This window comes from Sus scrofa, chromosome 5 (genome assembly GCF_054392235.1).
Source record: "Sus scrofa isolate SSC_HxYL_T2T_F1_AM1 chromosome 5, Sscrofa_HxYL_maternal_Yorkshire_Landrace_v2.0, whole genome shotgun sequence".
NCBI lineage: Eukaryota > Metazoa > Chordata > Mammalia > Artiodactyla > Suidae > Sus > Sus scrofa.
Genome location: NC_139387.1, coordinates 13,833,091 through 13,846,971, shown reverse-complemented (window position 1 = coordinate 13,846,971; position 13,881 = coordinate 13,833,091). Strand labels below are relative to the sequence as shown.

The 13,881-nt window shown below is 49.4% G+C and overlaps 1 protein-coding gene and 1 long non-coding RNA gene across 6 annotated transcripts in view; one reads left to right on the top strand and one right to left on the bottom strand.

The window, feature by feature from the left end:
• LOC106509271 (uncharacterized) overlaps positions 1-5,777 on the top strand; it is a 107,162-nt gene extending 101,385 nt beyond the window's left edge. Inside the window, exons 4-5 of one of the 2 annotated variants that reach the window (XR_014803126.1) lie at positions 2,352-2,785; positions 3,222-5,777. This is a non-coding gene — a long non-coding RNA (uncharacterized LOC106509271). The remainder of the gene's footprint in view (positions 1-2,351; positions 2,786-3,221) is intronic. The other variant, XR_014803127.1, reaches the window with a different exon arrangement.
• The window catches only part of LARGE1 (LARGE xylosyl- and glucuronyltransferase 1), a 593,475-nt gene that overhangs the window by 35,185 nt on the left and 544,409 nt on the right, over positions 1-13,881 (bottom strand). For all 4 annotated transcript variants that reach the window (XM_084955467.1, XM_021081477.2, XM_021081478.2 and 1 more), the window contains one exon: positions 5,796-5,959. In XM_084955467.1, the coding sequence (XP_084811593.1) occupies positions 5,796-5,959 (164 nt within the window). The remainder of the gene's footprint in view (positions 1-5,795; positions 5,960-13,881) is intronic.

Sequence of the window (13,881 nt, the reverse complement as noted above, 5' to 3'; positions counted from 1 at the left end):
TGCGGGATCCAAGCCGCATCTTCGACCTACACCACAGCTTGTGGCAACCCAGATCCTTAACCCGCTGAACGGGGCCAGGGATTGAACCTGCGTCCTCATGGGTACTAGTTGGGTGTGTTTCCACTAAGCCACATGGGAAACCCAGACTTTTCATGTGTATTTTTAAAGACTGCCCTGGCTGTCACGTGGGGAGAGGAATACCTTTCACTCTCTAGAATGGTGCTTTTCTAACCTCAGCAGGCTCAGAGTCACCACACAGGTTCCTGGGCCCCACTGTACAGAGTCCTGTTGGGCGGGTCTGGGGAGGGGCCCGTGAACCTGTATCCTAACTAGCTCCTGGGAGATACTGTGCTGCCAGCCAGAGCAGCATGGCTCTGCAGGATGGGACCCTGTGGGCTCAGTGCACATTCTCTTTCCTCCACTTGCAGAAAACAGAGAGAGCCCATCAGCCACGTGACTCCCTGGAACTGTAGCTGGTACCTGGACAACTTGGTCCAAGGAGCAGCCAGGGTGCTGTGATCAGGATCCACCCTGGTTGGCCTGCTCTGTCCTTTCCGCATTCCCGTCCACTGCTGTGATGGGAGGGAAGCCTCCCCAGCGAGTGGCTGGGCGAGGAGCAGCCCGGCCGGTTCCTTGGCCGTTGCTGGCAACATTCATTCTTTCTGAACAGAATTCTAGAGGGAGCCAGGCACTGGAGCTGGCACGCCGGCTCCCCTAATTCACCGTGGCACTCACGTAGGGCCTACTTCTGACTCAAAGGTTTACAAACACACCCGAAATGTTTCTTCAATTAAAAATCAATCCAACAGGCACCCGTCAGCCTGCCGCATCATAATTGGATGCGTGGGATGGAGTGGAAGGAGGGATTTCTGCCGTCCTCATCAGCTCGTGGTACTGCTTTCTAGTTTCTGATTATGTCCCGCTGAGTGCCTCTTGCTAGGGTGTGGAATTCCCTGGGTTCTCGGCAGTGTTGTCCGGATGGCAGTACTTGTCACAACGTGTTGGGGGGAATCATGCACCTGCCATGCTGGGGGAGGCATGTGCTTTGAAGGGAAGGTGTCTACAGTTAGTGTTTGCAGCAAACGAGAGAAGGGTGGGTGGACTGGCCTGCCTTCCTTCCTTCTCCTTTCCCATCCTTTCTTCCTTCCTTTGGTCTTTTGAGGGCCATACCTGCATCATATGGAAGTTCCTAGGCTAGAGGTCGAATTGGAGCTGCAGCTGCCGGAAAAGAGAGAGAGGGACCATCAGCTACCTGACTCCACAGCTCACGGCAACACCAGATCCTTAACCCACTGAACGAGGCCAGGGATCGAACGCACATCCTCATGGATACGACGGGAACTCCCGTGGGGGCTTTCTTGTATTTGGGCTGTGAGGGGAGGTGCTGCTGGGTCTCCTGCAGCCCAGGCTGGGAGGATGATCCGGGCTGGCCGCAGAAGGAGGGGCTCTGTCCCGCCTGTATTCTTTTGTTGATAACAAGCGTGTATATAAGGATGGATGTGGGTTGTTAATGATTACATTTTTTTCCTTCCTTTTTTAATTAACTTATTTATTTTTTGTCTTTTTAAGACCGCACTACCTAAGGCATATCGAGGTTCCCAGGCTAGGGGCTGAACTGGAGCTGTAGCCTCTGGCCTATGCCACAGCCACAGCAACACCAGATCCGAGAGGTGTCTGCGATCTATACCACAGCTCACGGCAATGCCGGATGCTTAACCCAGTGAGCAAGGCCAGGGATTGAACCTGTGTCCTCGTGGATACTAGTCAGATTCGTTTCCGCTGAGCCACGATGAGAACTCTGCTTTTTTTATTTTTTATTTTTTTAAGGGCTGCATCTGCGGCATATGGAAGTTCCCAAGCTAGGGGTCAAATTGGAACTGCAGCTGCCACCCTACACCACAACCACAGCCATGCTGGATCCAGTCCACATCTGTGACCTACTCTGCAGCTTGGAGCAGTGCCAGATCCTTAACCCACTGAGTGAAGGCAGGGATCGAACCCTCATCCTCGTGGATGGTGAGCCACGACAGGAGCTCCAAAAATTTTTTCCTTCCAATTGTAAATTCCAGGGAGCAAATTCCAGAGCCAGCATAAAGGTAAAAAACCTTAAGGGAAATTCATGTTTGTTGTACACCTGCTCTGCACTGGGTACTTTCAAGCTTCTTTCTTTATAAAACCCAGACAGTGATCTGTGAACTTGACAATATTATTGCCACTTCATAGGTAAGTAGAGTGAGGCTCAAAAAGCGTACGTAATTTGCCCAAATTCACACAGCTAGTAAGTGGTGCAATTTGAATGGGAACCCAGGTCTTGCCCTCTTTTTTCCCTACCTCCCCTCCCCTCTCCTAAGCACCCACCATGTACAGACGCTGTGGTCTGACTGTTCAGCAAGCACCTCCTGAGTGAAATGTGCGCCAGGGCTTCCACGCAGCGTCACACTTTTTCTCTCGCGTTCAGAGGTAGCCACCGGCCACTAATCTTGACGCAGAACAGCTCAGTGATAAAGTGAATGCACGAATAGGAGGCGTGGATGTGTCCAAGGAAAATCAGGAGGCTCAGAAAGAAGGGAACCTGGGATCACCTGGAACTCGCTCACCTGGGCAGATCCTAGTCTCTGGGCTTCAGGGGCCTCGTCTAAGCGGACTGAGGTGCATTTATGCTGCCTGGAGCACAGAAGACCCACCCAGACCATCATCCAGCATGTCGAGGATAAGATCTAATGTTCATTTTAAACGGCTTGGAGGAGAAGGAGAGAGAAGTGCCAAGAACAGACTGTTATGGCAGGTGACTTACTGCTGTGCTTGGTGGCGGAGGGTACGTGTACCTGATTGATCACGGAGTCTAGGGGTGACCTGGGACACTGGTCTGGGTCAGTCCCTCATGGAGCTTGACAGATTGAGCTGGAAGGTCTGGCCACCTCCCCTGCTTTCCCCCAGCCCTGCCTACTTGGTCAAGTTCATTTACTCCCCTTTTCTTCAGCCTCAGCAGCTATGCTCTGACCCAGTATGTCCCCATTAGGCCTGGCATCCTCTCTGTCCTGGTCCCATGAATGTGCTGAATGCTCCAACCAGGGGGTGGGGGTGGGGTGGGGAAGGGGGTCCTTCTCTTCCCACGAGCCTCCTACTGTCAGTCCACTCAGCCTCCCTCCCTCTCCCTTTCTCTGCCCTAGCTGGGATCAGGGCTCCTCCCGTGGGTTCTCACAGCATCTCTCTATTATCAGAACGGGTTTCCTGCCTGTGGCCCCAAGACTCCTGCACCCTGGTGTATCTGCCCTGTATCGTCTCTCCCTTGAGTATGAGCAGAACCTGGAATACGACGGGATCTTACTCCCATGATTACAGGACAGAATAGACTGGGTCTGCAGAAGTAAGCTGCTCCACACAGCTCAGACCTGAGGGTGGCCTCTGTGAGCTCAGAAGGACCCCGGCCAACAGCCAGCAAGGAAACATGGACCTCGGTCCTAGAGCTGAATTCGGCCAAAACCTGAATGTGCCTGGAAGTGCACCCCGACTCCCAGATGCCATCACAGCCCAGCTGACACCCGGATTCCAGGCTTGAGACCCCAAGCAGAGAACCTGCTAATGCATGTCCAGACTCCTGACCCGTATCACTGTCAGCTAAAAAATGTGTCTTTCTTAAGCTGCAAGATTCGTGGTGATTTATTAAACAGTAGTAGGAAACTAACACATGGTCTGAGCTTTGAATGCACTGCCTATTCCTTGAAGGCAGGAATGAGGGCTTCTGTATTCCCAGCCCCACGAGAGTAATAGATCCTTTACCTAGTATCTGCTGAGCGGTCACAGGGACTCTGGAGGTGAGAAGACTGAGCCCGCGAGAAGGGAAAGATCTTGCCTGAGATGATGTGGCAGGTTAAGGACTGAGCTGGCGTCCGAGCTCTGTGCTTGTCCTCTGTGCCTCATTTAGGCTTTGTCACCTGGGATGGTCAGCCAGTTCCCTGAGTTTCTGCACAGATGTCCTGGAGGGAAACCACTAGCCCACGAAGCCATTTAACACCACAAGCTGTCCCTTGCCAACAAGTGGTGGGACTCACAAAACAAAGAACCTGCTTCTGAGCCACACTCAACACGTGTCATTCCCAGATGCCTCCACATGCAACGTTGCACTCACTCTCCAAAACCCCCAGATGGCTTACTATCGGCAGAGCTTTTCCTGTCCAAGTGCGTGTTCCTTCCTTTGTTCACTCATTCTTCAATCACTCATAGATGATAACAAGTGGCATGTATTGAATTAAGTGTGCCAGCTACTGTTCTCAACACTTTCTAGGCATTAACTCATTTCATCCTAGAAACAACCCCATGGCATCTCATTCATAGGCTGGACAGGCGTCTCCAAAGTGGCTCAAAGACAGAATGAGACAAACTCCATCCCTAGTTGTAGGAGTTGAGGGGGGAAGGACATGAAGGAAGCTGGGGCGAGGACGGCCTCTGCGAAAGAAGAAGATGGCCAGGCAAGGTGGGCCGAAGACACACAGGTCAGATATAGAAAGACCACATAGCCCTTTGAAGCCATTCCCCTTCTGACAGCCAGAGAGATGTTTTCAAAAACGTAACCTAGAACATAAAACTTTGTGTAAACTTCTACAGTTAAGTCCTCACAACACTTAGAATGAAATCCAAATATTTTATGAGTTTCCATTAGTTATAAATCTTAATCCATGCCACTTTCCTCTCAAGCCTCCTGCTTTGCTTCAGCCACACTAGTCTTTGATCAGGTGTCTGAATATGCAAGGCCCTTCCCACCACAGGGCCTTTGCACTTGCTACCGTGTCTGCCTGGAAAACTTCCCTTAGCAACTCACCTGCTTGTCTCCTTTTCTCATCCTCAGGTCTCTGCAGAAACGTCTCCTCCTTAACAAGTCTTAACCCCACCACACCACCTAAAGAGGGTCCCTCACTTGACACTGTTAATATCACCCTCCAATCTTTCAAAGCACTTATCACAGTTATAACCATTTGACTCCATTATTTAGTGCTGTTATACCGCTAGTCTCATGTTCTCCATCCTGGCTTCACGTGACAAATTTAAAACAATGTAAAGTCCCCACCCAACAAAGAGTCTTATCAACTGGTTTGCAGTGGAGCCTGACAATGAATTTTTTTTTTTAGTTGCCTGCACCCGTGGTGTATGGAAGTTCCTGGGCCAGGGACTGAATCCAAGTCACAGCTGTGTCCTATGCTGCCACAGCTGCAGCAATGCTGAATCCTTTAACCTTTTAACCTTTAAGCCAGGGATTGAACCCACCCCTCTGCAGTGACCCAAGCCACTGCAGTCAAGATTCTTAACCCACTGGGCCACAGTGGGAACTCCACGAATTTGTTTTTAAAAGCTCCTCGGGTGATTCACTTTGTCTCCAGTCAAGGATGAGAGCCAGTGTAACAGACTGTAAAACACATAAGGGTAGGGATCACGTCACAACTTCGTGATAAAGGCTCAATGAATGATCCTTGCATCATAAGGAAAGGAAACAGCACTTGCTTTCCAGCAGCAATTGCGGGTCTAGTTCATGTGTTTCCTTATAATACAACCCCCCCCCCCCCGAGGTAATTTGAACAGAGCTCTATTTTTTAGATTCAAATCTTTCTCCATCCTAGAAACCAACTACCACCACCAAAAGACAGGAGCCCTTGGTTTTCAGTACTGGAGAGGGGATGGGACATAGCCCTGCTTTATCGGTTTCAATGTTCTAAGCCTGTGAAGCCATTTCTCCCTTCTCCATTCAGTTGGGTAAAAGGCAGGAGTGGGGACTGTGGGGGGGGGGGGGCGCTGTGCCATACCTGTCCATGGAGAGCTGAGCAACCAGGGTGACGTCTGTGTTGTCTGAAGCGGGCTCATACTCATAGTGCAAGAAGTACAGGTGGGTTCGGTGGACGGTGAAACGCTCTCGCCGGAACTCATAACACAAGTCGTCCTCATCCAGTTCGGAGAGCTGCTTCTGGAGCTGAAAGGTAGGAAACAGGGCTTGGGAACAAGAAGGGAATCCCCACGGGGGCCTGCTCATCATGCCTTGTCCCTGGAGTCTGTTTCCCATTGGATATTGTTGATGGGCCAAACGGAGGTCAGGATTCTGTTTTCATTTTTCTCTGCAATTCAATCTGACCTCAAAGAGGTGATTAATAAAGGGCTGCTGCCTTACCATCTGGTGGATTGAACCCTCAGAGCTGAGAGTGATCATGGTTAACAATGACAAATATATAAGCAACCATAAACTCCTACACAAACAAAAAACATTTGCCTTAACAACCCAGCAGAACAATTTCAAATAAAAGGAGAAAAATGTCCAAGAACATAGTCACAAAAATGGGGCAGTACCTTTGCGTGACCTGATGTTTTTCTCTCCCTAGAGCTACAGACCTCAATTTCTGCACCAGGTATTGGAAAGAAAAACAGAACCCATAAACAAAACAAAACATCCTTTAATTTCATCCAAGTTCATGAAGTCTCGGTACCCACTCTTTTCTCTTTCTCCTTCTCTTCTAATGCTCCGATGTCTTTTGCCTCATTCATCTGCTTATAGAGGTTCTTTAGTTAGCTCTACTGTTTGCCTTTCCAAGCAACTAGTGAACGAGCCTGCTGTCCTGCTAACAGGGGACTCAGCATTTGACATAAGTGGATGCAGATATCCATGCTTCTAGATCTGCTGATATGGAGCTGCCTGATACCCAACTACCTCATGTAAACCCCACCATATTCCTCCCAGGGAGGTGTGACTATGCCTGCTTTAGAGGTGAAGAAGTGCAATGTCAAAGGAAGACAAGTTCAACAGTGACAGACGTTCCATCAGTGGGTGTGAGGTAGCACAAGGAGTGGGCGGGGAAGAGGAAGGAGAGGAGCTTTTGGGTGATGGGAAAGTTTGACCTCATCATCAGAGTGATGGTTATACGGGTGTACACATTTGTGAAAACACAAGTACACTCAGAATGGGTGGATTTATCATGCAAATTATATTTCCATAAAATTTAAAGAAAACAACTTGCCAATGGTCCCATGGTTGCTTCTAATATTTCTTCTGTTACATGAGCCTTGTCCATTATGTGATGACATATAGTTGAATGTAGGTTAAAGTTTACACTGGCTAGAGCTAGAGTTAAATCTTCAAACCAACAGTGTAGTAATCAACAAGAAAATATACTCACGCTTTCGTATGACCTAATAGTTAAGATCATTGCCTTGATAGGTTAAGCCATGGCCTTATTTCTCAAGATGTATGCTCTGGCAGAGGACGGCATTAATTGCTCCAATTCTCTCTCTCTCTCTCTCTCACACACACACACACACCCACACACACACACACACCCACACCCTTGCCCTTTGTCATGTGACTTTTGGTCCTGCTTACTATAGAGCATTAATCCTTGAACCTGGGCTGGACTTGTGACTTGCTTTTGGCTGACAGAATGGAGGGGAAACAATATTACCACAGTCCTGAGGCTAGGCCTTAAGACAGTGCAGGCTAAAAATAACAGACACAAACAAAGCATGGCCAAGAGGAGAAGACTTGGGGTTCCAGAGGAGGGGAGGGAGTGGGAGGGATGGGCATTTGGGGGGTCTGGGGGATGCAAACTGTTATATCTGGAACAGATGGGCACTGGGATCCTACTGTGCAGCACATGGAAATGAGTGTGATTGGGTCACTTTGTTGTACAACAGAACTTGATGAAACACTGTAAATCGGCTACACTTTAATAATAATTTAAAAACAAACAAAATTCCTGGGCCAGCCTGGCGGCGGGGTGATGATGAGAGCCACGTGGGATAAAGCAGTCTTCCCAACTGCCCCAGTCGCGGGAGACAGGCCAGCCAAGATCAGCTAAGCCACCACCATAGACACTTCTCAATACACACCACTGTGGCTTCACAGGTTTTGAGCACTAGACAGCTGATATTGTCATTGCCATTTTGTGCGGGGTACCTTTTCATTTTGTGAGCCTGTTCTACTTATCACAGAGCAGTTAGCCTCCTGGGCCCTGGCCTGATAAATGCTCATGGAATTCTCCAGATGGCCGTACACAGCTCCAAATGCACCTGTGTATTTCCGGAGGCCACTTGGGGGATCAGCTGTGACCCAGTGATCTATGAGACATTCCAGCTATCTTTAACATTTTTAACCTTTAGAAAGGATGCAATTGGGAATGCTCTTTAGCTTTTCAAGTCCGAATCTGCATCCCTGCCTATTTGAAAATCCCACCATGCCAACAAGGTAACTAGTATAAGGCCAGAAAACTAGACTCATTCCACCTAAGATCCTACGAGTGGGTGACCCCTTCTGAGCAGCAGGATTAACCCCAAATCCTCACTGACAATCACACTCTCTTTCTGACCCATCAATCGCCACATACTCTGCTGTTCTTTTTTGCCAGGCCCATGGCATGCAGAAGTTCCCAGGACAGGGATCAAACCTGCGCCATAGCAGTGCCAATGCCTGCTGAGCCCCGAGAACTCCTGTCCTTGTGCCAGTGAGCTTCCCTCTGCTCCCCAAGCTCACCTGTCCTGCCGCACCCCCATGATCTTGCACATCTTGCCTCTCTGCCATGCCCTGTCTCATGTCACCCACTCTTCTCCACCCAGGGACTTCTTATTGTCAAGGTTCAGTTTCAATGGCATCTTCTCTGTGAAACCTTTATAGGCTACTCCATTTCTTCTCTGTGCTCCAGGACCACTCAATTCACAAATCCATTAAAGCAGCTGTCTGTTTGAACTGAAATGACCCTGGTGAGACTGTGACACTTCACCACTGTCCCCAGCACTGTGCCCCCTGCAGGACAGGTGCTCAATATGCATGCGCTGCCTGCAGGGGAAACATCCACTGCACACAAGAAGGTTGCGGTCACTGTGAAGTTAAGGCCTGTCCCTGTCCTTTTCCTTTTGCGTTCTCTAAAAGGTGGTCATTCTTAAGACCATTCCTTGCTCCTATATTGCAAGTCTGAGATGGCTAAAAAGGCTAAGAGAGCAAACAAGGATGCTCCAGCCTCTATGCAAGGTGCTGGGTGTGCTGAATTTCCTTTCCTTAGAGCCCTCGGTGGAGGCAAGCACAGCCTCGTTTGAAAGTTGAGAAAGCAGTTTCCAGTCCTTGAGGTCACCCAGGGAGGTCAAACCTGGGTCTTTGTCCCTTGAACATCCAGCCGCCTCTCCAGAGAAGATGCTCATTCAGCCTCAAGCCAAGAACCAGATGCAGGATTAATTCCACTCCTGCCTGTGTGATCTTGGGTGAGTGAGTGAGTCATGGAACCTTCTGAGCTTCAGTTTCCTCACTTGTAAAATGGGGATCGTGGAGTTCCCGTCATGGCACAGCGGAAACAAACCATGAGGTTGAGGGTTCAATCCCTGTCCTTGCTCAGTGGGTTAAGGATCCGACATTGCCAAGAGCTGTAGTGCAGGTTGCAGACATGGCTTGGATCTGGCGTGGCCGTGGCTGTGGCGCAGGCTGGTGGCAGTAGCTCCGATTTGACCCCTTGCCCGGGAACCTCCATATGCTGCGGCTGCGGCCCTAAAAAGCAAAGAAAGAAAATGGCATAGTAACAGTGGCTACCTCTAGGGGATGGCAGGAGGTTCCCAGAAAATGCTGCATATGAAGAGCATGGCATTTGGAGTGACTCACACATGCCATCTATCGTCGTGGTTGTTATCACAATTAGGAAAGGGAGACGCCTGGGCTCCCAGAGACACATAGGTGCACATGTGCTGTCCCTGAAATGTGACCTGAAGGAGACGGGACAGCAAGGGTCTGGGGGGCAGGGAGGAGGGCTGGGTGCGGCTGGGTAGCCTTCTCTTTCATGAGCGTCAGAGACAGTCCTGGTGCCCTTGTCCTTGAACCCGGATATGCCCTGGAAACCCCACTGCTGGCTTCCAGGAGGAAACTTAGCCAGCCAACATCCACCTTCCCTTTCTCGCCCAACCTGCCAAGGAACACAAGCAATCATTCCCCTTCAGAGAGCACACATCAGCCAAGCTCTTTGCAAAGATGGGGTGGTTTTGGGGGGGAGGGAGGGGATTTGTTTTGTGCTGTGTTTTCAATATGCTGATAGAAGCATGTGGCTTCCAGTCCAGTGAGGAGAGTGGGGATGTGTGTGGACGTGTGCAAGTGAACAGAGCCTGTATGTGTGAAGCAGGGGGTCCTTCTTTGATGAGATTTCAGAGCTGTTTAGCCCCATCACTTGAGAAAGGAAATCAGTGACCAGAATATGAGGAATGCCCGTGTGGGGTCTCTCTACTCCCTTATCCTTACACAGGCATATGCCCTTGAGATGGGGAAAATGACACATCAAGGTCAAGAGCCCCAAGAGCCATTTTCTGAAAAACTCCCATACAGGGGCTCCTAAAGGCAGGAGGTGTGTCCCATCCATCCCTGAATGCCCTGAACCCAGAACACCAGGTGCGTCTCACGTGCCCACCAAGCCTCTATTGGATGTAGCATAGCCACAGCACGCTAAGAGAGGGAACAGCAACCAATGAAAGTGTTCCAAGAACTACCAATGTATGGCCTTCCCTAGCTGGGACTTCCCTACCAGCAGTCCCAGGAGAGAAGTAGCCTCCATTGGAGTTCCCGCCATGGTGCAGTGGGTTAAGAATCCAACAGCAGTGGGCTTGGGTTGCTGCAGAGGCTCAGGTTCAATCCCCGGCTTCGTGCAGTGGGTTAAATGACCCAGCCTTGCCACAGCCGTGACATAGGTTGTAGCTGTGGCTCAGATTCATTCCCTGGCTTGGGAATTTCCACATGCTGTAGATATGGCCTTTAAAAAAAAAAAGCCTCCATCTACGAACTTCATGGCACCAATGTGGTTCAATGTTAACCACATCCCAAGGTCATCAGCCACACTGGGGACTGTGGAAAGCACAGCAGGTATGACATCAGACATATGACGTCAGAGTCTATGGGACTCTGGACCAACCAGCTGCCTTCCTGGAGCTTTAAGATTATACTTATTATCAACATGGTGGCTCATACCTCTGCTCTAATATGGACTAGGCACCTCCTGTGCTCCAGGTGCAGTGCTAAATCTGCAGCATTGTTTTCTTAATTCAATCCTTCAGCACTGTTTTACGAAGGAGGCAGCGGATGCTCACAAGGTGTCGGTAGCCTGCCAGTTCCTGCTAGAGAACAGCGTCTGGGATTGTGAATCCAGCCCTAGGACCTCACACCAGGGACACCTCACAGCACAAGTACTTCTCTCTTGGGGGATGGATATGAGGCGCCAATGAGCTGGCAGGAGACACAATGCTGTGTGAACAAAGCAGGCCATCAAAATGCATATGCAGTATGATCTCCTTAGAGCAAGAAGACAAACAAACCACTTAGAAAAGAGACCAAAGGGAACGCATTACAATGTGAACCAAGCTTTGCTCTGAGTGGTGGATCCATAGATGAGTTTTATTGGCTTCTTTATACTTTTCTGTACTTAAGTAATTCCCTGCAATTTCCTCATTGAGCTAATGCAGGTACAAGTGCTGTGTAAACTGTAAAGCGCTACACGCACCTTGGCAATGTTATTATGATGACATTATGTACCTTTTCAAGTTCTAATCTATGACTGCCTATTGCTGACTGCACAGCCGATGTTATCTCAGGAGGGAGACTGGAGCAGCTGAAAACCTGCCTCCTTTTCACCCAGGTAATTTCACCAGGGAGATGCTGAGCTGGAGGTGGGGGTGGCTTTTCTTAACAGGGTCGGAATGCTACCCCACTCCGCTCCCAACCCCACTCTGCTCCCATCGCATGGGGGGCAAGGAGCGCCTGACAAGCAAGTCACAGAAACAAAAGACAGATTTCTCCTGAGATAAAACGCATTTGCTAAATTGCTTCCTTGGGCAGCCAGCTGAGGCACAGGAGATTTGGACTCAAGGGAAAATGGCCTTGAAGCAGTTTGCATTTATTTCTTCCCATCCTTAAGGACAGTGGCCTAGACTCACCTCTGAGCTGCCAGAGATGATGGCTGGTCATGCCTGAGGGCTCAGGGCGGACGGAAGTGTGTCCCTGGTCTCTGACCTCACGGACGCCTGTTTGGACTCAGGAAAAACTACACAGAGAGACTGTAACCGGACCCTGTGAGGCTGGGTTCCTCCGACACGCATTTACTACTCGACCTTGAGCAGGTCATTTTCCTGACAGCAAGACCGAGAGTTTGGGCTTCAAGGATCTCGTGCTCACTAGGTCAGGGAACCAGCTCAGAACATCAAAGGCACGTTCTCATGAATACTCACACCATCCCCGGGGGTCAGAGACCAGAGACCGCTCTGCTTTAGAGACAAAGACATTCATCACCTGGATGGTTCAGACACTCGGTCAAGGTCACCCAATGAATGAACAGAGCGCCCTGATTCACACCCAGGCTTATTTTCTCCAAGTTCTTGGATGTAGTCCAGCCATGACAATGCCTCATTCATCCATCTCTGGGGATCTTCCCAGTCCCCCCACGTTGATTGACATACAGTTGATTGACCATGTTGCACTAACGTCTGCTATACAGCAAAACGATTCAGTTATACACATATCTGTTCTTTTTTATATTCTTCTCCATTATGGCTTGTCACGGGGTATTGAATATAGTGCCTTGTGCTATTCAGTAGGATCTTGTTTATCCGTTCTCTATACAATAGTCTGCATCTGCTAATCCCAACCCTCAATCCTTTCTTCCCCCTTGGCAACTGCAAGTCTGTTCTCGATGTCCATGAGTCTGTTTTTGTTTGGTAGATGTTCATTTGTATCTTTTTTTTTTTTTTTTTTTTTTTTTGCCTTTTCAGGGCCACACCTGCGGCATGTGGAGGGTCCCAGGCCAGGGGTCCAATTGGAGCTGTAGCCACCAGCCTATGCCACAGCCATGCCAGATCCGAGCCGCATCTGTGACCTCTACCACAACTCACGGCAACACTGGATCCTTAACCCGGTGATTGAAGCCAGGGATCAATCCTGCGTCCTTGTGGATACTAGTCAGATTGTTTTCCCTGAGCCATGACAAGAACTTCCACTTGTACCATATTTTAGATTCTGTACAAAATGATATCATGGTATTTGTCTAATTTCATTTAGTGTGGTAATTTCTAGGCCCATCCATGTTGCTGTAATTGGCATTATTTCATTCTTTTTGATGGCTGATAGTATTCCATTGTGTATACAGACCACACCTTCCTTATCCATTCCTCTATCAATGGACATTTAGGTTACTTTTTGTCTTGGCTCTTGTAAATAGTGCTGCAATGAACATTGGGGTGCATGTATCTTTTTGAATTATAGTTTTGTTTCGATATTTGCCCAGGAGTGGAATTGCTGGATCACATGGGGATCTTACTAGTTCTAACATTAGACGGTTCTGTGACTGTAGAGGAATGACTCATGTGCCCCCTTGGTGGCAGATGTTCTGTGCTCAGCAGTATCATTCATGCTCTCATATTTTCCTGGGAGCACAGCACAGCCAGGCTGTCTTCCCAACCTGCCTCCAGGGAAGGCCAAGTTCAGGTCAGCAGAATGTAGGTAGATTCTGGCTACTACAGGCGCCACTTTCAAGACTTATCTCCTGCAGTCTTCTCTTTGTCAGCCAGAGCAGGAACACCCAGTAGAGGATGCTCTGTGGAGGGCAGACACACAAGAAGGATGGGGTCTGGGCCCTCAGCCTGGAGGAGAGCTTCCTTGTCAATCAGGAGCACTCACCGGGACTTCCTGTGGGTCATAAACTTCCAGCCTGCCGAGCACATTTTGCAATTGCTTGTGTTACCTCAACTAACACGCCTCTTGAACCCTTGGAGCCGGTAAGTGACAGAACACGGGACCGAGTAGGAGTCTCGGAGGCCACCCTTCCTCATGCACCATGCATCTGTCTGATGCCTTAGAACAGTGGGGAGAGGAGTTCCCCTTGTGGCACAGCAGAAACA